The 25,310-nt window shown below is 37.5% G+C and overlaps 1 protein-coding gene across 1 annotated transcript in view; it reads left to right on the forward strand.

Moving 5' to 3' along the window:
• Window positions 1-25,310, forward strand: part of LOC124168911 (lachesin-like) — a 1,190,944-nt gene that overhangs the window by 1,043,999 nt on the left and 121,635 nt on the right. Inside the window, exon 11 of the mRNA XM_046547298.1 lies at window positions 20,675-20,860. Within this exon, the coding sequence (XP_046403254.1) occupies window positions 20,675-20,860 (186 nt within the window). The remainder of the gene's footprint in view (window positions 1-20,674; window positions 20,861-25,310) is intronic.

Here is a 25,310-nt window from a genome sequence, read left to right on the forward strand (position 1 = left end):
AGAGGATATAGATATAAGTCTGTTAAATAATAATGTCAACAGACATACCGATTATTCGATCAGCAGTTCTTGCAATCGAAATCTAAAAAGAAATTGATTGCCAGAGCTAAGTCTACGCTGGTCCGCGGTCCTATGCGACAACAATCAGGACTCGACGTATCCCGCCCCTCCTGATGTTGAGCTCCAACGGTCACTTCAAATATTCATTAGCCTTGAGAATGGGTGACGAGTTGGAACACGAAACGTTGGTGCTCGGAATATCTTACCCGCACGGAAACCCGAGAAGAGTTTAAATATTCTGTTCGCCGGGAAAGTGTAAAATCATTCATATGAAGAAAACGATTCAAACTAAAACGAAGTAATATCTGAAGCTAAGTAGGTATTTATAGAGTATTTTACAGGCGTATGTTTTATTTAACCCTTCCTAACCCAGATATGTTTCTGGGAGAGATCAAATTTCAAGATTTTTCACTATGATAACTTGAGAATTTTGCACTAAATCATAGTTATCGCGGAAGCTATACATTTCGTCATTAAAACTTACTCCACAGCATAATGCGTAGTTTATAGAGTTCCTAAATATAGTTGAAAAATTTTAAATTTTTGATGTTGCTTAGAAGCTGCATTGGGTTATAATGGGTTAAAAATGGAAAAACACCAAAAGCCTGTATTTGAAATACTGCAGCCCTAGTTGGTAGAAGATAATCCCTCAGAACTACTTCAAAAGTATTTTTTTAATGTATTTTTTATTTTTAGAACGGAAAAATACCTAAAATATGTATTTGAAATACAATATACACTCAGGTCGTGTATTTGAAATACTAAATACAAATTACGAATGTATTCCGAATACGTATTGTAAAATACTTATATTTGTAATACTGCGCAGCCCTAGTTTGTAGAAGAGAATCCCTCTATGCATTTGGTTCAGGCAGTACAGTTGAATTCAAGTGCATGCGTTGTGGAGCTGAAAATTCTGAATTCCGGGGAACAAATGGATTTATGGCCGGCTGAATGAGCACACGCTAGCCGGAGTGAATCGCTTAGCTCCGTTTCCTAGAGACTCCAAACATCCCTTTTTCACTCCTAGCAACCAGCTGAAAAAGCTTTTAGGGCAAAGCGCCACCGTGTGGCGATGCATATGCCGGCTAATCCCGTTATACGCTCTCGATAAAAATGCAAATACTAAATGGAAGAGCAATCGAATTATTGCGCATTTCTATCCAGTTCAGTCACTTGTTTTTATCGGCCATGAATAGTGCTTCTGCACCGGCAAAGTTTGTTTTACAGTCTTCTATTTTTGCTACGCTTGTATGTAGGAATTCTATGGGTGAGCTCTATTTTACGCAGTAAAAAATTCATGCGTAAGTGAAGATATAAGAAGAAAAAGTTTGAGCATTCGATAGAAGAAAAAGCTGAATTGAACTGTTGCCCGATCATCGAGAGCAGTGGGTTAGCAGCAAAGCAATATTTTCTCCCGCTTAGATAAATACGAATAGTTTCCACGTTCTTGACACTTTTTTGACCCAGTATTTGATAGTTTTACTTGTATCATTAACTTTTTCATATTTGATATCTTCACATTCTATAAATTTTTGGTAAATGTGGTGCATAGTGTTGACATCAAAATATTTATAATTTTTCATCAGACATGACCCGTCTCATCAGGTTTTTGATTCTTCTAATGGTGGATAATTAATTAGATGCATTTTTCTTCCATGAAGAACTTTCTTTTCTTCTGTTTGCTTCATTCTTGATACATAAATTCCAATTTTTCCACAACTTTTTGTATATTTCTCTATCCCTTTTGGATAATCTAATTTTTTAATTTCCAACTCTTCGACTTTTATTAACATCAGCTTACCCTGAACATCTCAATTTACACCGAGATCTTTTCTCAACCTACCTGCTCAAGTAAAGTTTCCGTAATGCTGTGATTTATATTGAGTCAAAATCTCGCATATTCCGTGAAAATTTGAATCTACTTCTCGTCGATAAAAAAGTGCATGTATGTGTACACTGGTTTGGTATCTCACCATAATTTCACTGTATTTTCCCAGTATTTGATATTCTTACTATTTTAGTATATTATATTCCGAATGTTTTAATAATAATTTTCTTATTCCATTAAGCATTCAGCAACTGCGACAACAATTTATATAATACCTATTAGTAGCCATCATTTGATCTCAAAATATCAATCAAAGTGAAATTTATTAGTTTAAGATATGTAACTGGGCAAAACAAAATAATACGGAAAATTTTATGCAACCTTGTGAATATTTTTACGCATGACTTGGTCTAGAGTGAAAAATTAGGTAATTTTTCTTCTATTTCACCCATGATACCGATGGAAATGTAGAGCATGGAATGGACATACGGAGTATACCATGAAAGGAAATTTTTAAAATAGATAAGAACTATGAATGCTTAGCAACATACATATTGTATTATTTCTTGGATTATTACCTAGTTATAAAATACTTTTAATTTTGATTTACACCAATATGTATCTAAGCCCTCCATTTTTCTATCTCTGCTGCACCACCTTTTCTTCGTCTCCTTCAGCTCTTAAATTCTCGCAACAAGGAAAAACCCTCCACTCCTTGTACACCTCACGGAATACCCCACTCTTCCGTGGCCCGCTCATATTCAATCCCTCCACACACATAACGCTTTCCCGCACCGTTCGCTAGGTGGCGCTGTTTCCATATCCTATTCAACCAACTCTACCTCCCCCCTCTCCACTTTCCCTCCTTTCCCCTCCCCTGATTTCTATTCCCTATCCCTTATCCCCCCTCTCCTGCAAAGTCGCCCGACTCTTCTCCTACCACCTTGTAGCAATTCGTACCATCCTCATTTCCTTTTATTTCTCCATTCCTGAAGACGATTCCCGCACCCTTGCTGTCTTTCGTCCTCTTTTTTATATATCCTACCTTCTTCCTTTCTCTTGTCCCTTCGAGTGAGTTCTCATTTTACCCTCCCTCTCTCCTCATCTTTATCGTCTCCTGCTTTTTCCTACCTTCCTCCCTTTTCTTTACTTTCTGCTCAGCATCCAATTCCTTTCGTTCCCTGGACTGCGTTTATCTAAAGTCTCAATCACACGATCATTTTTTTTCACCATTTGCGAGTGATCATTCCAGCGATCACTCGAGTCGGAAATGATCGTCATGCATTCCTTTCACTTTTTTTTCTCTCGTCTGGTCGCTTTTTCCGTCACTGAAATCCCATATCAGCCAATCAGAACGCATGGCTGTATGGAGCGATTACAGCGCAACGTTCGACGATCTTGGGAATGGCATAGGTAAACAACACGTTATATATATTTTCGTGATGCGGATCCTATGACAACGAGCTGGAAATCATACGAAAAGCGACGGCGGGAGGAACCGTGTGATTCAGAAATATGGTCACTCGCGCGATCACTAAGAGGGACGGAACAAACTGTCGTGTGATTCAGGTTTATGTTTGTGACTTGCATATTTCGTAAACTATCGTCTCTTCGGAACATCTTCTTCCCTTGCATGGAGTAAATTGTATGAAATTTAGAGCTCCAGGGAATCCACGGTACTTCAGACCACTTTCAACGCAAACCTGAAGACTTATTGTACATTTTCCCCGCTCCCCGAAGAATAGTAATTAATTATTCTGAAAATTTTCGTTTAAAAGGTAAACTTAATGTAGCAAAACAGTAAACATATTTAAAATCAAAACTAGAAACTTGTACGCTGTAGAAGGGCTCCGTAATAACAATGAAAAAAGTGTTTTTTTTTTAAGTTACGAAGTATTTTTTCATTGTTAACAGCGTAAGGAGCCCCTGCAAGGACGATGTACTCCAAATTTGCTATGATAATGATGTCATGTTTTATTTCGATGATTGGGTGTCGTCTCGAGCAAAAGCCACCGGCAAAAAGATTGTTAATTCTGATTTTGAGTGGTAATTTAGCGGAAAATAATATTATTATAGATACTGTGTTTTGAATGGCGATGGCGTTCATTATAGACTGTAGTAAGAGGCAGAACTTGGTCCAACAATGCCTTCACTTGCTAGCCACTCATTTAACCAAGGTGACGGCTCTCAATGAGAGTTATCTCCTGGACCTCGGCACAAAAGACAATATCACATCCTCCGTTGACCGTCGTCACTTGAAAAATATTCTTCTCTCATTAAAGCCAATTTTTTAAGTCTTATAGCTATTAATAGGATATGTTTTTCATTGCAAAGCAGATATTTTAACCTAAGCTGGAAAGAAGGACATCCGGTGTGCACATATAAGGGACCTGTGTATTTTTCAAGGATAAACCATCGATGTAATTATAGCATAGGCCAATTTTGAATCGGGCTTGGTTTGGAAACTTTTGCTCCACTTTCATGTATGCTGATTTACAAACATAGTTTTAAAAAATGGGGTCATTACTTTTCTATTACTCCTAAAAATATTGGTAAACAAATTCTTAAGCATAAACTTCAAAATCTCTATAATCTTTAATGATTAGCGCAAGTCGTGAAAGATATTTGTTATGACTAATTTAATAATAACATTCATTTTCTATACATCTTGATTAGAAATCAAGCATTGGGCAGCTAAAAGATAGTATGAACTCAAAACGATAGAATAACCGTGCAAAACAAATAGTGAAACAAGATTGTTTAGTTCTAAAAGGAGATCCAAAGGTAGCCAATGGTTAATTAGGTCTGTCTGCACTAAAATCAGGCAATTATCTTTTGCTGAGGTTGAGAAGGTTTATTTTCGATGAGAGAGTCATCAATCTGTTTGCTGGTGGCTTTTGTTCGAAGCGACATGCAAATTAGCGAAATCAAACATGACATCATTATCATTGCAAATTTTGAGTATATAAGTTGGGATCATGGAACTTCGGATTGAGAACTTCCTCATCTTTGAATTTTCCTTTGGGTATAGTGGCGTGAATCACTTTCATTATCAGCTTTTTTAATAACCAAACACGTTCCGTTGGATAGTTTTGGTTGGTTTAGGTTTCGAAAGATCATGAACACAGAGCCTACCTTTAGCTGTAAATCGTGCCGCGGTAAGCCAGGGGCGTCGAATGAATTTACATATTCAGATAGATAGTTGGTGACTTCGTCTTCGTTTATTACAAAGTTAAAAGATTTGAATTCATGCAGAGCACACGGACATTACTGATAATCAACAATTGCTTGGAGATTTGTTTACACACACAGTAGTTATGTGTTTGTTGACAACTCAATTCGTGCTTAGCTTACATCTAATTCAATTATTTTAATACTATTTTAATATTACTTTAATATTTTAACATGTTTGAACAATTTACATTTTTTTAAATATTGTTAAAAATATCAGTCAATAAATTAGCAAAAACGGAAAAAAATCTTATTTTTTGGACCGTATTAACAATCAACTCCTAAAAAACATATCTCTGAGATAAAGTTGAATTTTTTTTGTGAACTTTTCTTATTTTTTAATGCCCTATATGTTATCCGGGGCTGAGACGAATCCAAAGAGCCTAATGTCACTAAAATCGGTGCAGCCGTTCTCGAGTTGTAAGTGTTCTAACTAACACGATTTTCGACTTTCTTTTATATATATAGATTAAAGTATTCTACCGATTAAGGTAACATGGATTAAGGTATCAAGGTTATATGGACCTCCACGAAGTAGGTATTCCGGCAGTCTCCCCTCCTCTAATGAGCTTCTCTCTTCAATTCAAAATAAGGGCTTCTCCCTTTCATTATATCTAAAAACCTTGTCTCTTCCTTCCTCTTCGTTGTTTACCGAGAATTCTACTCTCTAACACTGTTTTCAGTATGCTTTCTCCACTAAGTGCTCGCTCCATCCATACCTTCTGTCTCCTCCGTGTAGCATTAAGAAGTTGCCTCTCCTCACCCACCAGGTCCAGCACTTCTTCGTTCTTCTTCCTTTCTGTCCAATTCTTCTTCCCCATTCTTCTCCACACCCACATCTCGAACGCCTGCAGACTTCATAAACGCGTATGAAAACCAAAATTTTGGACTTAAAAGCACATTCCTGGCACTTTAAGATACCGTCATCGTTACAACGCATACTTCCCCAAAACAATTGTCCGTTCGTTTCCTTTGACCTATAACTATAACTTGTCACATTCCAGTATACCTCTGCTTTCCAATTCCTCAACTTCCCCTCCGAGAACCATCTACAGCTTCACTATATTTCCAGGCATCTTCTTCTACAGCCCCACTATATTTCCAGTTCCAACAGAAGCGATAAATTAATTAAGAGGTATATATGGGAATTCTTTTTTCCCCCGAACCATAAAGGACTTAGATAAATACTTATCGTAATTTCTTATGAGCATTTCTTTTTTAGTGTAAACGGCTGGTATCCTAACACACCCTGCCACACGCCTTTTTAGGCGGCTTGCGGGGTAGTATGTAGGTGTACCTGTACAGCATCCTTAGTTTTTCCCTCTTCCTTCTAGCCGCATTTTCGTCCCTCATGCCTTTCCCGCACGCGGCTGTCCCAGGGGGACGACCAGCTTTTTCAAAGGAGAGGGTCTTCGGAAGAAAACGCCTCTCCCCAAACCCCTATTTTCCTCAGCGACTCAATGCAAATGTCTTTCCCGTGAGATCACTTTACGCCCAAACGAGTGCGAAGGGAAGGAATTCAAGGAGTCTTGCAGTTCAACCGGGCCAAAAAAAGAGGAAGATTGAGGGAAGGTTGAAAAAAAGGGGCTGACTCGGTAATAATAAAATCGAGGTTAGGTATTTTTGTGAATGGAAGGTTAGTTGGTCGGTGTGGAGGAGGTAGGAGGGACTGCGTGAGGTGCTATCTGGCGGGAGTCGCCAGTTATGGGGACGTGGAGCCAGCGAATAATATGGGGGAAGCAGAGTGTGTAGGTGGGCGTTTGAAAATTGTTAAGGGGAATGGAAATGGCTGAGCCATCGAGATGGAATGGGAAGAAGAAGCGTCACTCCACCTCCACCGGTCTTTTTTTCGCAACGAATTACTAGTGTGAAACTTAAAGAAAGCGCAATCCTCCTGCTTGATCGATTTTTCTGATAGCAGGGCACCCACTTCAAAATACTGCAATCATCTTTTAACTTTCAGTTTGCATAAAGTATACCCCGATCAACTTTTTCCTGCATCTTAAATTTGAAAATTGTATTTATATATTATATCAGTTGGTATATTTTTAGCAGGTTAATGTTGACATAGACAATATAATGAATGATTCGGGACTTTCTTAGCAAATAGACTGAATAAAGTTATTTGGTTTTCAAGCCGGCTAAGTGTGTCCATTTTCTCCCCTATAATTGCCAAGCAACAGCTTGGGTTGTTATTGTTGCTTGGGTATCCTATTTTGTAAAGTTCTTCCTATTTTTGGCTCTCATATTCTGTAAAGTTCTTCCCTTTGTTCTAAAAGAGATATGTCAATATCATATTTACATTTTATACTTCTTCAAGTGATTCTTTATTATCTATTTTCCTCTTTAAAAATTTCACCGGTTTTCCCTATGTTTGGGGACGTGGAGCCAGCGAATAATATGGGGGAAGCAGAGTGAGTGTGTGGGCGTTTGAAAATTGTTAAGGGGAATGGAAATGGCTGAGCCATCAAGATGGAATGTGAAGAAGAAGCATCACTCCACCTCTACCGGTCTTTTTTTCGCAACCAATTACTAGTTTGACTCTTGAAGAAAACGCATACCTCCTCCTCGACCAACTTTTCTGATAACAGGCCGATCCCATAAAAATTACGCCATCATCTTGATATTTCCGTGCACATAAATAATGCTGATGTTGGTAAGAAATCGAGTAAAAGTGTTTGGATTAATAGTAACCTCTACTTTTGTAGTAATTTGTAACGATTAATTTTTATGAAATGTAAGTTTTTTTATAATTTACTCCTTACGGTGAACGAGGAATCGTTACTGGGTATCGGGTTAGTGCGGTGGCTAGAGTGTTGGCTTCCCATTTGGCGGGCTCGGGTTCAAATCTTGGCGGTGGCAGAGAATTTTCAGAGACTGCCCGATCCCTGCTTGAATGTTGTGTGGAGGACATTTCAAGCGTAACTCTTCGTCCGTCGGAGGGGACGTTAAGCCGTGGTCCCCTTGGCGCCTTTCGTTAAAAGCAGGCTTTCTTGACACAGACGCCGGGTTTCTCTCCACTCTTCCTTACCTACCCATTTCTTCACTCGGCAAATGATATCAGCTGTCGGTCGCCTGCTCCAAATTCCATACCTTAGGAACCGTTACTTTTGTTGTAATCGTTACTTGCTCGTAATCGACAATTACTTTACTGAGTTCACTGATTCAGTCAGTCATTCATATATTCAGCCAATCTATGTTGAAGTCTACTTTTAATGGGTACAAAATATGAAACCCCTTGCGTTGCTATAGCAGTCATAATTGAAAGCATGAGAAATTTCAAAAAATTCATTTTCGATGATCCAGTTATTGCACATTTTCATTGTAGTATTCGTCAGTCGTCAGGTGCTGTTTAGATTGCAATCTTTCAAGAAGTAATTAAAATTGTAACTGTGGTTTCACTGACTACTATTTAAAATCAGTAATTTGTTCTTATAATTAATTACCTATTACGCTATAACTTTAATGGAGCCTATTATTTTATTCAGTACGTTTAGCAACACAGAGTATCTGTAACTTAAATTTTGAAATTTTATCTTTGTATATTTATCGATTTCAGCTATTTTTTATTTTCTCTAATCTCCAAGAATATTTTTATGTGATAACTTATGTTTTAGGCAAGATATTATCTATTTATAATGCGTACGCATTTTTACCATCTGTAACAAGATTATTAAAATATGATATCATCTTTTTGAGCGAACTCCTAGGACCAATATAAGCAGTAGCAAGTGAAACGAAACAAAAATATTTTGTTTCGACCCGGAGGGAAACGAAAATACAAAGCCTAGGTTTAGCTTCGCTCCCGCAAGAAAAAAATCACCAAGGAGTTTAGTTTCTACCCGGGACGAAACTTTACTCAGGCTTTTGACCAGGAACGAGACTAAATTATACGAGACTCCGCTGCTCATACGTAGTTAAGTCTCGATCCTAGAAGTTGAGCGGAGGGAATGAGAGTGGAGGGAATGGAGGGAACAAGAGGGAATGGTTTCGACCCATTACGTATGACAAGCGTGTAGATAGGTTAAAACATCGAGCTTAAAAATCGAATGGCCAGTTTGTGTTCACCATTCTCATGTTAGTGGTAAAACTATGAGTGCCCCATGCATCTAATGGCGATAGACCGAACCTCTACTTCTTGCTCGGTGTGCGGGTCGAAACTAAACCGTTCGAAGGCAAAGCACGTGTTCCCTTCAGTGCAGAACATTATCTAGTTTCGTTCCGTCCCAGAGTTTTAGTTTACATTCGACCCAAAGTAGTTTTGACTCCGATTTCGCTTCGACCCTGAGTTTAGCTCCATGGGTTAAAATCCATTTCGTTTCTAAATTTCGGTCGTGGGAACGAAACTATTGAAATTTTACTAGCTTTGACTTTCGTTTAGTTTCTATCGCCATCCCTAAAAATAAGACAACATACGACCAGTTGAGAAACAGTGATGAGTCCTCTTAAGGAAAACTATATCTACTAGCAAATTTTAGAACTAGTTTTGTGTTGCTGTATTGCCGTAATATTAGTTTTGTTCGCGTCACAATGGAAAAACTCGATGTTTTAATTCTAAATTCACTTTTCAATCCTTCAATCTCGCTCTAACGGTCTTTTTTCACCACGAATTACTAGTTTGAAACTTAAAGGAAACGCATACCTCATGCTTATTCTTAAAGAGATACGTCAATCATATATTTATCATTTTCCCTGGGTGATTATGCTTTTTCATGCAATTCTTTCTGTATTGGTCTTCAAAAATGTTACCTTTTTCCCCAACTATATGCTTTAAATAAACTTTTATACAATCTATAAAACGATTCCTCATTGACTTCTTTCATTTGCCGATTAAACGTATTTTTTTGATGCTTCTTTCAAGTCCTTGCCTTTTCTATTTTGACCTAAGCCTCAAGCCTATAATTCATTCATTATAATATTTCTTAGATGCAAGATTTCTTTCTATTTTTTACAAGCGTGTTATTTCCCAAAGCTTTGAAGGCGCTTCTGTTCTTAATCACACTTCCATTCGGGTTACATCGAATCCACATCCATCCCCTTTCTCGATCAATGCCAAATAATGGCGTTCCTTGAGTGAGATTGATCCGTAATTTCGCTAATTGACGGTAATTTTTGGCGTACTTGCCTTGCTCGTCACAGAGTGATAGAGTGTCATCTACAGGGCTCGGAGACTTTAATCAACGGTGACCTACTGAACGTAATGAAATGTTTCAAAGGAGATCACACTTGGACAAAGAGAGAGTTGACCTTTTGCACCAAGAGCCTTTGGGTGCAACTACCCTTTTCCGCTGACCTAACTAGGTAGCCTATCGTATTCCTTCGAAATTGCTTTTGCGAGGCTCTCTGTCGGCGTAATCATACTTCCTCCTGTACCTTTTTCCTCCTGGGGACGTCTTCTGTACCATAAATGAGACAGAAATTCCCCATATGATCAATGACTGAACTTTTGACGCTACCCTATCCATTTCCACTGGAGTCCACTTCCTTTGGAATCGTTAGGTCCACAATCCTAATGTATTTCCACATTTCTTTTCCAAAGATGACATCTTTGAACTTGTTATTTTTCAGTTGGCATCAATTTCAAACGTAGCGATCTGTGACAGACGTATAGAACACGTTCCAAAGAAAGGAAAGACATTCAGCAATACTTAAGGTGGAAATGCAGGTTTTGTTCCCAATCCTTTTTTATAAGAAGTCCTGTTGCATATTTTACGGATTATATAGGAAGATAATATACCATAAACACAATATTTCACATTTTTCAGTATTTCCATGCCTTGCAAGGACCTGTCCTTAACCCCTCAAGCGTGTGCGACACAGCATATGCGTCCTCGCTATTCCGTCCCTATACGGTGCTTTAATCGAAGGCATTTAATCCACCCAGGGTGCTTTAATTTAGAGGCACTTCAGATTTTGTGCAGACATGAAGTAAAATATTTTTTTGAATCTTATCACTATGCAAAAAAAATCCAAAAAAATATATTATATAAACAATTGTTTAAATTTTATAATTATGAATACGTACTTACAATTCTCAGACCCATTAACTTTTTCCTGCTCCTCTTATCCGATGGCTAATAGTTGACCTGTGTGTGATACTGCTCAAAACATGGTTCTAAGCAGAGTGAGGGTGTTCCTGGGCAGTTTTTGCATCTATATCTTGTCTCTTTTCTCTTTCCGTTTTTTGTGCACACAACACACTTTCATCTTCCAACCTTAAATGTCTCAGTTTTCGGGTTTTGTTGAACAAAATGCTGCCCGGTCAATCGCGTACATTCCGTTTCGATAACAGTGGGCCGTCCTTTGCGCTGTTCTAAATTTTGTCCGTGATACTTAGCAATTATTTTGTTCACTAAGCTCATTCTGAATGCTAGGTGATCTTTGTTATTACCAGCCTTACGGTATAAAATGTACGCGTTTAACACAGCCGTATTAACTAAGTGATTGAATAATTTCTTGTACCACACTTTTGTCCTTTTTCTTTCCAGCAGGAACGGTTCTAAAAGTTGATCTTTTAAATCTACACCGCCCATATATTTATTATATTCTGTTACACACATAGGTTTGTTTACACATTCTAGCCCGCCCTTTCGACTTACGGGTTGCATTTGGTCTGAATGCTTTTTAGTCAGCAATGCAACATCGCGTTTATCCTTCCACTTCAAAGCAACCAATTCCCCACACTTTGCACTAACAACTTCTCCTTTCTTTAGTTTCTTTTTGAGGTTTACTGGCATACCTTTACGCGTGATTTTCACGGTTCCAACAGCAACTGTTGTCCTCTGAACTAACCTATGGAAAAGATCGGGACTACTGTAAAAATTGTCCATATAAACACATCTACCAGAGTCTAATAGTTTCTCACACAAACTTAGAACAACTGTAGTTGAAAAAAGATCTGTGTCCTTTGTGATTTCACAGCCCAATTTTGTCCCTGAGCCACAGTAAATAATAAAATTCCATAAATACCCTACGGAGTCACAAAGTTCAAACAATTTTATACCAAACCGGGAAGCTTTCATCGGAATATACTGTTTCCACGACAGTCTACCTTTCCACAACAACAAATACTCATCTACACTGATTTCCTTACCGGGTATATACACTTTTTGGAACTTATTTTTCAAATATTCAGTAATTGGTACATTTTTATACAGTTTTGGATCCTTTTTTACAAATTCCTCATCGGTATTATCTACAAAATGGAGAAATTTGGTGAGCAATAAAAATCTTTGCTCACTCATTACATTGGGAAAAAATGGAGTCTCTAATAAATGCTTTCTGCTAAAATACATTCTGAGGCTTGGTTTCTGAATTATTCCCATCAACATCAGTAAACCTAAATACACCCTTATTTCCCCCAGAGTTGTGGGGACCCACTTTTGGAAGCGTGATTTTTTTTGCTTCGTAATTTTCTCTTTTTCACGAGCAAGAAACTGGGCTGCGTAGCGGTTTGTCTCAGTCACTATAATTGAAATTATTTCATCATCAAAAAATAGCTCAAAATATGCCAAGGGATCATCTATACACGAAACAGGCAATATTTGTTTTCCCACTAATTCACACGCAAAAGGTTGAGGAGGGTCAGCACTGTCGATCTCTTGCCAATTATTTTCTTGAAGATTCACAGAAAAATGAGAAGGTCCATCGCTCTCTTCGGAACTGGAATCCAGAGAGTATCCAATTGAAATTTCCGAAGTAGTATCTGAGCATCCTGCGCTCTCTTTTTCCAAAGCGTCAAGCACTTGCTCATCGCACAACTCACGCGAGCTAGAAGACATGGTCAACTAAAGAGGGGCACAGATATGGAGTGGATTCAAGGCCGAAAAAAAAATAAAAAAATCACCAAAGCAAGCGTAGGGATGAAAACACCCCAACCCTTAGCCTCAAACGTCGTAAATAAGATACCAAGATGCGGGGATGCTGGCCGGTCTTCGAGGCTCCGTGAGGCGTTGAGTGACAATGCCTGGACGGACCATGCCTTCACTATCATTGCCTCGATGAAAGAGAAAGGAAACGATGAGGCAGAGAAGCAGATGATAATGAACCAGAGATGAAAGCATTCAGCATCCCGACACGTCACACACAATCGCTAAGAAAGCACATAACCAGAGCTTGAGTGGAAGGATATCTTTCATTAGCATTCACCAGACGCTGACCCTAGAGGAAGCGTTTCTTTCCTGACATCAGCTAGAAAAAAATATTCTAAAAAATACGAGAACGCAAACACAGACCACACAGGGGCACAGAACGATAGCAGGCAGATGTGTCTCACATATATACTCACTAAAAGTACATATATGGAAGCTTAAGAGATAGGAATACCTAATGAAACATTCAGACGCATAGGGTGCGTCGCACACGCTTGAGGCATGGCAATCGGACGACACAAACGCTGTGTCGCACACGCTGAGAGAACGTCCACGGGCATTTAAAGTCACGCTTGAGGGGTTAAAGACCTGTCTTAGTCGTCAACGTTATCATATAAGGTTGATGCTTCCGTGTAAGTTACTTATTGCAGGTAACGAAATTACAATTGCTTGAATTCCTTAATCTTTGAGTTAGCGAAGCCATGACATGGGTTTTACTTGCCCCGCATAAGTATGAAGTAATTACAAGAACATAACACCATGAAAGTCACGTCTTGAGAGCATGTCAATGGTTGAGTATTTCTCTCTAAAATCCACCAAAAACAGAGCTGTGGGAATAGGTAACCACAATGACGAAAGCAATTATATAGCCGATTAGCTCTGACCGAGTATGTACTATTCATTCAACCACGAATTTAATTAGTCCCAGATTGATGCACATGATATGACATGATTCTTAATTTATAAGAAAACTTTGGCTCTGATCTCACTATCTTTATGAAACTAGTTTCTACAGTCAATTATTTTTTCTACGGTAGCGATAAACATTGTATTCTCTATGATGATTTTCACTTTCAGTTTCACAGTAACCTACAGGGGCAAAGATCCCGTGTAATAAGTTCGTGAAATGAAAATATTTACTCCCACAATAACTCTTGCACCATCAATATTGATTATGTCCAGCAGTATGCTTGGATTCGGCGTTTACTTGAGGCATGTACCTGAGATAAATTTCCTCTCCGTTAAAGGAGATTTACTTAGTAGTTCTTTTATTGAAATTTTCAGGATCTGTGTTAAAATATTGGAAAAAGGAGATCTGTTTGACATATTAGGGATTTTTGGGGAAAAATATACCCTTCATAAGAATATTTTCATGCTTTGCTATACCTCAACAGCATCGAGAGAATATTTTTGAGTTGTTCGCTACCTAAAATGTTCACCTGACGCTTCAACGGCTTTATTAACCATCGATGTTTGCCAAGTTAGGGATATAAATTTTTGTACTTTATTCCAACTTTCTATCAAGTGAGATTATAAATGTTTCAATTCCTTCATTTATTAACGCCTTTTTAACTGTTTCACTTTCCCTATATATGAAAAAAATAAATTAATATTGACGAATTATACTTAACTTCAGAGTAATTTCGTGTTGTTAAAATATAATATCTGTGATATATACGTAGCGTCACTTAAAAAGCGTTCTTCAGTGAAATACTGTTTTCAGTTTAGGAGTTTCTCTCTGGTTACACAACAGATTGATTCATTCCCAGCGGCATTTCAGAAAAGGACTTGTTCCCCCATTTTATTTAGACTTCTTAATCTGCATTAATGAAAGGCAATAAAAATCAAAGTACACAATCAATGCATTTAGCTTGAAAAATGCTAATGTATAACCAGAAAATAATTCATAAGAATAGAAAAAAATTCTACGGAAAAATTTCCTTCCAAATTTTTTATTATTTTACATTCACTGTGAGGCCATAGAATAACCGTTAAACGTAATAAGTGGGCGAAACAAAAATATATTTTCATCCTCAATAATTTCTGCCCCACCCATTTTGATTCAAGTCTCTTATAGTCCCATAGATATACTTGTATTTTAGTCTCATATTCATTAAAGTTAAATAACAAATGCTTCAATTCATTAATTTATTAACGGATTTTCACCGGATTAACATTCCCTATATATATGAAGGAATAAATTAATGTGGATGGATACTTAACTTTTGAGTAATTTTGTTCGGTTAAAATTGGGTGACCGTGATATGTACCCATTATAACTTATCAGGCTTCCGTCGGTGAAATACTGTTTTGAGTTACTAAATAAAGGTCCCGGCGCAATATTAACTTCTCCTTTGGCTGTAAGGTTTATATTGATGCGAGAGAGATACCGTTTCACGTAATAATTGTGCAAAAAGAAAATATACCATTATTTCACTAGCTTCCTAAAATTTTGTTTTCAGTCACTTAATAAAAATAGCCTTCATAATCTTACCTTCTTCCTTCGCTGTAAGTTTTCGATAGAGACCAGAGAGATACCGTTACACGCAATAAGTCGGCGAAATAATCTACCGATCATTATTTCTCAAGAAAGCGGTTAAACACTGTTTTCAGTTACCAAATAAAAAGTTCGTGAATTATCTAAACTGCTTCTTGCACTGCAATTTTTAAAGGCCAGAGAGATACCGTTACGTAATAAGTGGGAGAAACAAAAATATACTTTCATTCCCAATAAGTTCAGCACCATCTATTCAAGTCTCTTTTAGTCCCATAGATATATTTGTATTTTACTCCCATATTCATAAATTTATAATATTCCGTTAATAATCTTAACTTTTGCTCTTACTGTATGGTTTAGAGGCCGCAGTTCCATGTAGTAAGTACATATGCGAAACGAAAATACACATTTTTCATCCTCGATAATTTCTGCACCACCTCTTAAAGTCTCTTTTAGTCCCATAGATATATTTGTATTTTACTCCCATATTCAAAAATTTATAATATTCCGTGAATAGTCTTAACTTTTGCTCTTACTGTATGGTTTAGCGGCCACTGTTCCATGTAGTAAGCATGCGTAACGAAAATATAAATTTTTCATCCTCAATAATTTCTGCGCCACCTCTTCAAGTCTCTTTTAGTTCCATAGATATATTTGTATTTTACTCCCATATTCATGAATTTAATATATTCCGTGAATAATCTTAACTTCTACTCTTACTGTATGGTTTGGAGGCCACAGTTCCATGTAGTAAGTATGCGAAACGAAAATATAAATTTTTCATCCTCGATAATTTCTGCACCACCTATATCGATTCAAGCTTCTTTTGAGTGCGACTTGCAGGTCGACTTGTGGCAGGCGAGCAGAGGATGTGAAAAGGAGGATATCGAGGAGATGAAACGTTGGTGTGGGGTCGGTCGGCAAGTGCCGTTGGCAAAGGAAGCGTGGTTAAAAAAAAGAGGGCTGGGGTGGGGGAAGGTGGGTTGGATAAGAGGAAGAGTGGTGTGAGGTATGTTCGGATGGGAACCTTAACCGTCCCCTGGCGTCGGTGGTCTTTGAAGATCCGTAATTGCCGTAAAATTAGGAGCAAAAGGAAGGAATTAATTTTCGCTTCTCTGCGGATAGACTACTCAACCTCCTCTTTTCCGTTTCAACCCCCCGCAAAAGGGGGGCAAAAAAACCTCTTTCTCACCACCCTCCCACTCTCTCTCATCGAAAAGGCAGTATTTTCCACGCCTCCAGCTATAGCCCTTCATATCGATACGTATTCATCCTTATAAACCCGAATAAATCTTTAAATTCACGCCGTTTTTCGCTAGTGAAAAGGGTTTAGCACCGCCCGAGGAGCAAAGTTGAGGGTTTCATCTATCATAGATAAAAGACGGGACATTCCATGAGAAGAGAATGCATTTTTTAATGAAACCTCGATCCCTATTCAGCTTCTATATAGAAAACGACTAAGTAGTTAAATTTTTCCGGTAAGGATGTAGTTTGAGATCTAAAGTTGCGTCTCGTGGTATTATTAGGCTCTATCTTTTGGTGAGCTATGCCTAACTATCAATTTTACAACTTAGTTTTCCAATGAAGTTTTTGGATTTTTATTTCACAATAGAAATATGTTGTAGCCTATGATACTGGTTGTTCTAGAAGAAAAATTATGTATTTCTCCTGAGATAATTCCTGATTAAATAAGGCCTTTGTGTGCTCAATCCAAACTCCTTGATACATTATCGAGCCAGCAAGCGATGCATGTCCAGCCAAATGTATTTTTTTTACCATTACCTGCGCAGTACTATTATATTTATACGAATACATTAGAAACACCTTCCTCTAATTCAAAAATACTTAAATTTTCTTATACATCCATCTTTATAATAAGAAGGTAATAAATTGATAATTTTGATTATTAAAGTTGAGTACTAAAAAGACATTCCATTTGCAGAGATGAGCTTGAAGAGTAAATATATTATTTTTGTTGAAATTAAATTTATTTGGTATTATTTTATACTTAGTATTTGTCTTGTCTCCATTTTTTGCCAATTAGCCAGTCATAGAGGGTATGGAGTATATTACTATTTATCTAGCTTTTTTAGATTATAAAGTAACTAGATATCTTTTTTATAAAGATGTTGTAAAATATTATCTCTGCACATCAGGTTTTATTTGACTGTTAATTACATAAAACGTGTGCATGTGATTAAAAATACTGGGAAAGTAATGGCTATGAATAACTTGTATTTACAGTAAACTATGATCTTCGTTTAATAGTTAGTCTTTCCCAGTAATTGTTTTTGAAGAGAACCCTTCTGGTTATGCCTGAGATTAGCGGCTCTATCTCTCCCTACGTTTCAACTCTTACTTAGTTATCGTTTTTGAGGCTCTGAGGCGTTCATTATCGTCCATAACTTTGATTATGATGACAAGATTAGCTGCCGAAACTTCATGGAGTATGGAGCCGCTAATGCTTGAAGCAAATTGATGTACAAATTTTTTCAAGTTATAAATTGAGATACTGAAAAGGTCATATCCGAGAAAATAATTTTTTCCTTTATCATCTAAAATTGCATGCATTTTAATAAATTTGATTTAACGTTTTAACGTTTCTCACTCGGGAATATCGTCTTATTCTGGTTCAAACCTAAAAGAATACGGGATAAGGTAAGTCTCTTCTTGAAATGCCTCTCTCATTATTTGACTGGGATTTTAATTTGTAGAGGACTTCACTTTGGTTCTCCTGAAAATTTTCCCTGAAATCATTCTCCTGGTCCATGCCTAAAACCCTAACTCTCAGATAACCTATACAAGTGCAAGCTTTTCGGTTGAAATCACGCAACTACCTTGTATGAACTCATCTTGGTCACACGTATCACATTCTTATTTCTTGTACTCTACTATATCCGCCTTCTCCTCCTTCAAGTTACATTTCTTTTATTGTTTTATTTGATTTTAATTACATTTCACTATCGCAGAATAAGTTATTTTGATGCGTCTCTTATGATATTGTTTCTAACAATAAGAATTCTAACTTCTAGACTCTTAGCCGATGGATGTTGTGCTTATTTGGCCATTCATTCTAATTACATATTACTTTAGTAAGATGAAGAAGTGTATAATCAGGGAACCTTTCCTTTACTTGTTTAACTTCAGTAAAATCTGTATTACCTTCCTTGCCTTCAAGTTTTCCAGTGAATAAAATTTGTAAAATATTTTTTCCTTGCCATGTAGCTTCACCTCATTCAGAATAGGTACAATATCATGTTCAGCATTTATTGCGGTTTATCGTAAATATTTTATTATTTTTTAAATTATTTATTATTTTATTATGCGTTTCAGCATACAAATATAACTTTACCAATCCACTTTATTTCTGTTCACTTTTACTTTTAGTGCATTATAAATCATGAACTTTGTTGATGCGGTGTAAATCAAATTTTTGTTGATTTCCTACTCGATTCTCAGGAATAAGGCAATGAGGCAATGCCATGAGTACGAAATTGAAGCAAACGTTAATTTAATTCATTTATTCTCGTAGACATTCAATGCATTGTCCTTTAATGTAATTGAAAATGAGATGCAGTGTACACTTTATTTATAGCATTAATTTTTTTCATAGTAAATTAATTCATTTGTGTTTTGTGAGCATTGATATTTTATTTCTATTGTTTAATTTGTTGTCTTCTTTTCTTTCTTATATTCTTCTCCATGGTTTTCTTGAGTCATTCCTCTTCCTTCCTTTCTGCATTCCTTTTTTTAAATAACCAAATACCGACCAGTTCACCTATCTTTGTAAAATTTTCTGCTCTATTGAGTAGGAGTATTTTACATCTCCATGGCTTTCGATGCGTAACCCATGGTTCATAGACGAAATACTGCCGGCAGTAAGTCAAAGAAGAGCCTAGGATTTTTTTATCTTATTCACTTAGTTTAGTTCTATAATTCAAATTATTTGCGGTTGGTCAACCTGCCATAAAGTTCATTATATATTTTTCCCTCATTAGCCTTGGGGCTCACTGCCACTCGTCTCTACATCTATCTCCACAAATACAATAGGTGGAAGTTATCGCTACAAATTAATAAAGACAACTTTTTCCGGTGGGATATCGTGAAACATCATAACAAACATTAAACAAAGATATCGGTTTGCAAGTGGGCAGAATGATATCTATGATAATTTTGCCTAAATCGTAAGTAGTTAGCTTAAATAATTAAAATGGGAAACCGTCTTTGTCGGGTTAATATAAAACCTCCTTCCGGTAAACGATTAGCAAGACTCAGCGTCCATTTTCCACGTATACTTCGCGTCAGTTAATTTTTCGTGACTGCAGCTTAGTCCCCGATCCTGGATATGTCCTTAGGTCGTCCTAACAACTCGACGTGAGGACGTCTCCAGAAAAGCAAACGAAACTGTTGCCACGAAAAGTCAACTGACGCGACGTATTCCCTAAAGATGGACGCTGATACTAGACGTAGCGGAAGACTACAATATGATACTGGCTAGACTATAGCAAAAACCGTTTTTAAAGATTTTTATATATTCCAACTTAAATTTGCATTCGGGTTTTCATATATCGAGCTTATTTTCAAATAAAGCTGATCTTAATATAATTTGCCGGCCTCGGTGGCGGCGGGGTAAAGTCCTCGCCTGCCAAACCGAAGGTCGCGGGTTCGAGTCCCGCCTGGGTAAGTTACCCTTATCCAGGGCATGGTTGTGTGTGATAGTTGTTGTTTCATGTTAAACCCTCCGATGTAAAAGGCCTTGTGAGCTGTTTTCGGGGCGATGGAAATAAATAAATAAAAATAAATATGTAGTAATTGCTTAGGTTTCTATTTTAATTAGCATAAATTGAAACAAGTGATAAGTTTTGAAAAGGAGAGAAAATTCGACCAGTCGAGTTGGAGTAAGGCGTCACATGAAGCATGGACATGAGCGAAAGAAACCCCGAAAAACAAAACCTTACAATTCTGCGACCCTTTTAGCCTCATCCTCTAAATAACTCAACTTTCACAGCCTTATACCTCAAAACTCATTGTCAACGTCCCACCCCTGAAATCGATATGCTGTTGTTGTTCTGCCACTATAACATTTCTTTTACCGCCTCGGAACTTCATCGTTGCCGCTGGCTGCTAATGCCGCCAAACCGGCCGTGCCTACCTCCCCTTGTGTTGGTGATGTCGCTGATGCAGGTAGCGTGGATCAAGGCTGACACGAAGGCGATCCTGGCCATCCACGAGCACGTCATCACGAACAACGCTCGACTCTCCGTGACGCACAATGACTTCAACACGTGGACGCTGAGCATCCGGGGCGTAAGGCGTGAGGACCGGGGACAGTACATGTGCCAGGTCAACACGGACCCAATGAAGAGTCAGGTAAGTGGAAAGACGAGAATTTTTGAGAATAAAATTTACTTCCTTAGTCTTAGGCCTACCATACACGTTCCGTCCCAGCCTCAAGGCCGGGCATTGAGGCCGGAACTGCACAGTTTGGCCGGAGCCTCAGGGCTACCATACACGTTCAGTTTCGCCTCAAGGCCTGGACTGTACACGTACAGTCCCGGACTGAAGGCGGAACTGACAGTGTGTGGCGATTCCTTGAGGCGGATTGTCAGCCGGATGGCGGCCGGATGGGTATTGGGTATGCAATGAGGTCCGGCCTCATTGTCACTTGGCCTTGAGGCCGGGCCTCATTGGATTAAGGCCTTACTCCTGTGGCCATTTGAAACCTAGAAGGTCTTTGGCCTCACCAACTGGCCGCCTCCACATTCTACCGTTGCCTGTCATCTTTCTCACATCCTTCTTAACTTCATCACCCCAGCGCATTCTTGGTCTTTATACCGGTCTTTTGCCTTCGAGTTTGCATTCCAGAACTTGTTTCAGCATTCTGTGTCTTCACTTCTTCTATTTACATGACCCGGGCATCTTATTCTCTTGCTTTTAATTATTCCCACGATAGCTGGTCCTTTGTATAGATCTCTGAACTCTCTGTTCTTCTTAATTCTCCATCTTTCCCCTTTAAAATACTAACAATTTTTCTCAGCCTCGGTGGGGACGTGGTGAAATTCTCGCCTTCCAAGGCCGCGGGTTCGCATTCCACTTCGGTATTTTTGAATGAATATACATAGGGAGGCCGGGGCACGTTTGTCCGATTTTTTTATTTAAACAATACTATTTAGGTGTAGATATTTAAATTTATGATATTATTGATAAATTATAGTACAGTCTTTCTGAATCTGGACCGCAATATGAGTTATAAATTGAATATATGAGTTATAAATTTAAAAAAATGAATAAATCCTGGGCATATACCAAGTGGGCCAATCTGCCCCTACATCAGGGTAAGTTGGCCCAACGGCTGGGGCACGTTGGCCCATGTATTTTTTTATAAGCTAAACTAGTATGAATTTAGGAATTCAAAATAAAACTAATAGCTATCGAGAAATACATTTCAATGTATGTAAAATAAAGTAAAATATTTATTTAAATGCTTGCCATTTTACTATAACAACGGAAAAGCTTTAAATTATTAGGATTTACAGTGTGTCAATACAAACCAGTTAACTGTTGTGACTGTCCAAATACAAAGGATCAAGACAGTTATTGCACTCGTAAAATAGTACGCAGATTTCGTTGATCGCACATGTCTGATGAGCCCAACGCTCGCAGTTTGTGCATTGAATACATGGGCTCCAAGCTGACTTCCCTATATCATCGTTTTTCCACAATTTTTTAAAACACGAAAATTAACGTTATATTCTGGTTGAAATGATCCTTTTTTGTTAAAATATCTAACCACCAAATTTTGTAAAATTTTCTGCTCTCTCAAGATGGAATATATTTCTTCTACTTGAATTTTGACACGAACACCCATGTTTCTTAGCCGGAGCTTCCAGCAGCAGATCAAAGAAGAGCCTAGTATTTTTTTAAATCTTATTCACTTATTTTAGCTACAGTATTCAAAATCCTTGTAACTGTTCAATATCCCAATATGCTTATTTTATATTTTCCCCAATTGTACTTTATTTTGCTTGATTTTGATGAAATCATCCACTTCTTGATGAAATGATGTCGTTGACCGTCGAAGCAATGGTCGTGTATTAATGCAAAATTCTGAAGAGATTTTCTGTAAGTTCCATAAAGTATCGCTGGAAACCATCTACCGTCTGGGTAGGTAGTACCTATTAGGGGATGGGTGTTTATGATCTTCCTGCGTTGTAATTTGTGACATTCCCGCGGAGTAAAATCCATAAATATGCTATTTTTGTTGTGACGGAGATAAATTTAAAAAAATAATAATAAGCACTGTTACTCAATTAAGTTTCCAAAACAATGAAATGGTGCCACTTATGCTCGTGGCACAAATTACATTTTATATATTGTTGTACATAGTTTCAAGGCCAAACACATGATTCAGGATATTATTGCAACAAATATATTTGTTTACATTTCAAACAGAAATAAGTATTATGGAGATGATATCTTTCCATCAACTGTTCTTGATCGCCCGGAAGAAAAGAAATTTCGCCTATGGATATTTTATTGTTTTTTCTGGATTTTTCTTAAATTCCGAAGAAAATAATTTCTTCCAATGTATAGAAATCCTTGAACGTATGAATTATAGTTCATTTAGACCTTCAAGTGAGTGGACTTCAAAACTTGCAGCAATAGAGAAAGTCACATTTCGTCAAAGAATATGAGAATCTGAGTCTTATGAACTGGAAATGATAGTTACCGCTTCCCATGCATTATACTCTATTTTGTAATGCAATGATGAATTTTTATCCCGAATCACGTGAAGAGAATTGTAATATAGCTCACTGGCCAATAGAGATACGATAATGTGCATCGTTCATGGTTAGTGTTTAGAGGGTTTGAAGAAGTGTAACTCGAGATGGAAATTTATTTTCTAAAATAAATGGTGAAGTACTCCACAATGTGAAGCCATGCTCTAAACGTCAGTAAGACTACGGTAAATAAGCCAATTGGCAAATGAGTATAATCATCATATATTTTATTTTAAGTATTAAGTATAAGAGGTAGATTGGCTTACTTATGACTACATTTATTATCTTTATGTCAGTACAATGTTAGTTCTTGAGCTCCATTCTCATGTACTGACGTCCACCAATGAAATTAAATTAGCGTGTCAGACTTACACAGGTAAAACAAAGCATTGGGAATTTAATTATCTTCTTTGCATTAATAAATAATCTATTGATAATATGCATCAGCGAATACTTTCCAGGGTCATTCAAACTAAGAAATACGTACATCGACATGTCAAAGGTGTTTGGCGAGATGCTGTGGAACATATTGCAGTTATAAATGAAAGTGAAAAAACTTTGTGAATGTCCACAGTATATATAAGACATGAATAGTGCAAAGATAGTGACGATAGTACATAGATAATCCAGATATCTCATAATATATAAGACATTTTCCGCAAAATGGGATGCGAAATGCCACGAAGTAGCACCATTTCGGAGCGAGAATGTTTTCAAGGATTTGAAGAAGTGGAACTCGAGATGAAATATGATTTTCGAAAAGCACTCGTCAAGGACTCCACCTTATAAAGCGGCACTCTTTTATCAAGCGGATTACACGGTCTTTCGTCTTCTCGTGCACGCGTACGGACACGTACTCGGGAAACCTTTTTCCGCTATCCATTCCGCGACGTTTCCTCGCTAAGCAAATCCAATGAGTCTCTCACCTACTTGCGTGAGCCTTTCGCGGAGTGGAGTTTTCACTCGTTTCACTTCGTTTTGCTTTTAAATTAACACCGTCATCCACTCACTCGGTTCTCACGCGTCTCCGCGTGTAAGGGCGCCGTACGGAGTTCCGTAGCCCGTACGCGATCATCCGCGGAGCCATCATCCCTTGTCGTTACACGTCGCGCCCTCTTCGACTGGAGGAGACTTCACGTTTCCAGCTCTCGCACGGTTCTTCGCTTACATCCTCAGAATAACTGAGTAAAAGTTACGAGTTGTAGAGGAGGAGGTGGTTGCTTTGGTGGAAAAAATGGTAACACCATGCACGTAATTTTATATCAAATGTGCCTTCTTTATAAGCTATTTTTACATAATTAATATATATAGGTAATAATAATTGTATTCATATTAAAATTTTGTATGGTACTTTTTAAGGTTTAATTTCAATTAAAGTATATTCAGGTATTACCCATTTAGTGCTTATTTCAAAGGTCATCATAAACTATGTAAGTACATATTCTTCGATACCTCGTCTATCGCCTCCAAAATCACTGTTTTTCGCTCACATTCAGAGAATAGGAACTGCAAAAAAATTTCCGTTAGATATTGTTGGCAAACTGAAAGTAGAATAAGCCGTAGAAAATTTACTGGAGGATTTCCGATTGTAAGCCTCACCGTTTGGTATTTAATATATTTTTCCGAACAAATTTATGTATTATAAAAGACCAGTAACGTTACTTGTCATACTCTCTCCGACTGGGAGAGATTTCACGTTTCAAGCACTTGCAGTTCTTCGCTTAAATCCTGAGAATAACTGAGTAGTTGAGGAGGTAGAAAAAAGTACTTATCGGTTATTCTATTCCAAGCTGTATCCCTTGGAATTCTTAGGTTTTTCTTGATTACAGAATGCTAAGTTATTATTCATTCAGTTCTTACTCCCAAGATCATCAATATTTATAAACATATACTTCGGTACCCATTCTCTCCTCCCCAAAATCACTGTTCTCCGCTCATATTTAAAGTATCATGACCGCGAAAATATAGTTGCTAGAAATTTTTGGGTTGCTAAAGGTAGAAGTAGTAAGTAAAAAATTTATTTGTGAGACATTACCTTG

This window comes from Ischnura elegans, chromosome 12 (assembly GCF_921293095.1).
Source record: "Ischnura elegans chromosome 12, ioIscEleg1.1, whole genome shotgun sequence".
Classification (NCBI taxonomy): Eukaryota; Metazoa; Arthropoda; class Insecta; order Odonata; family Coenagrionidae; genus Ischnura; species Ischnura elegans.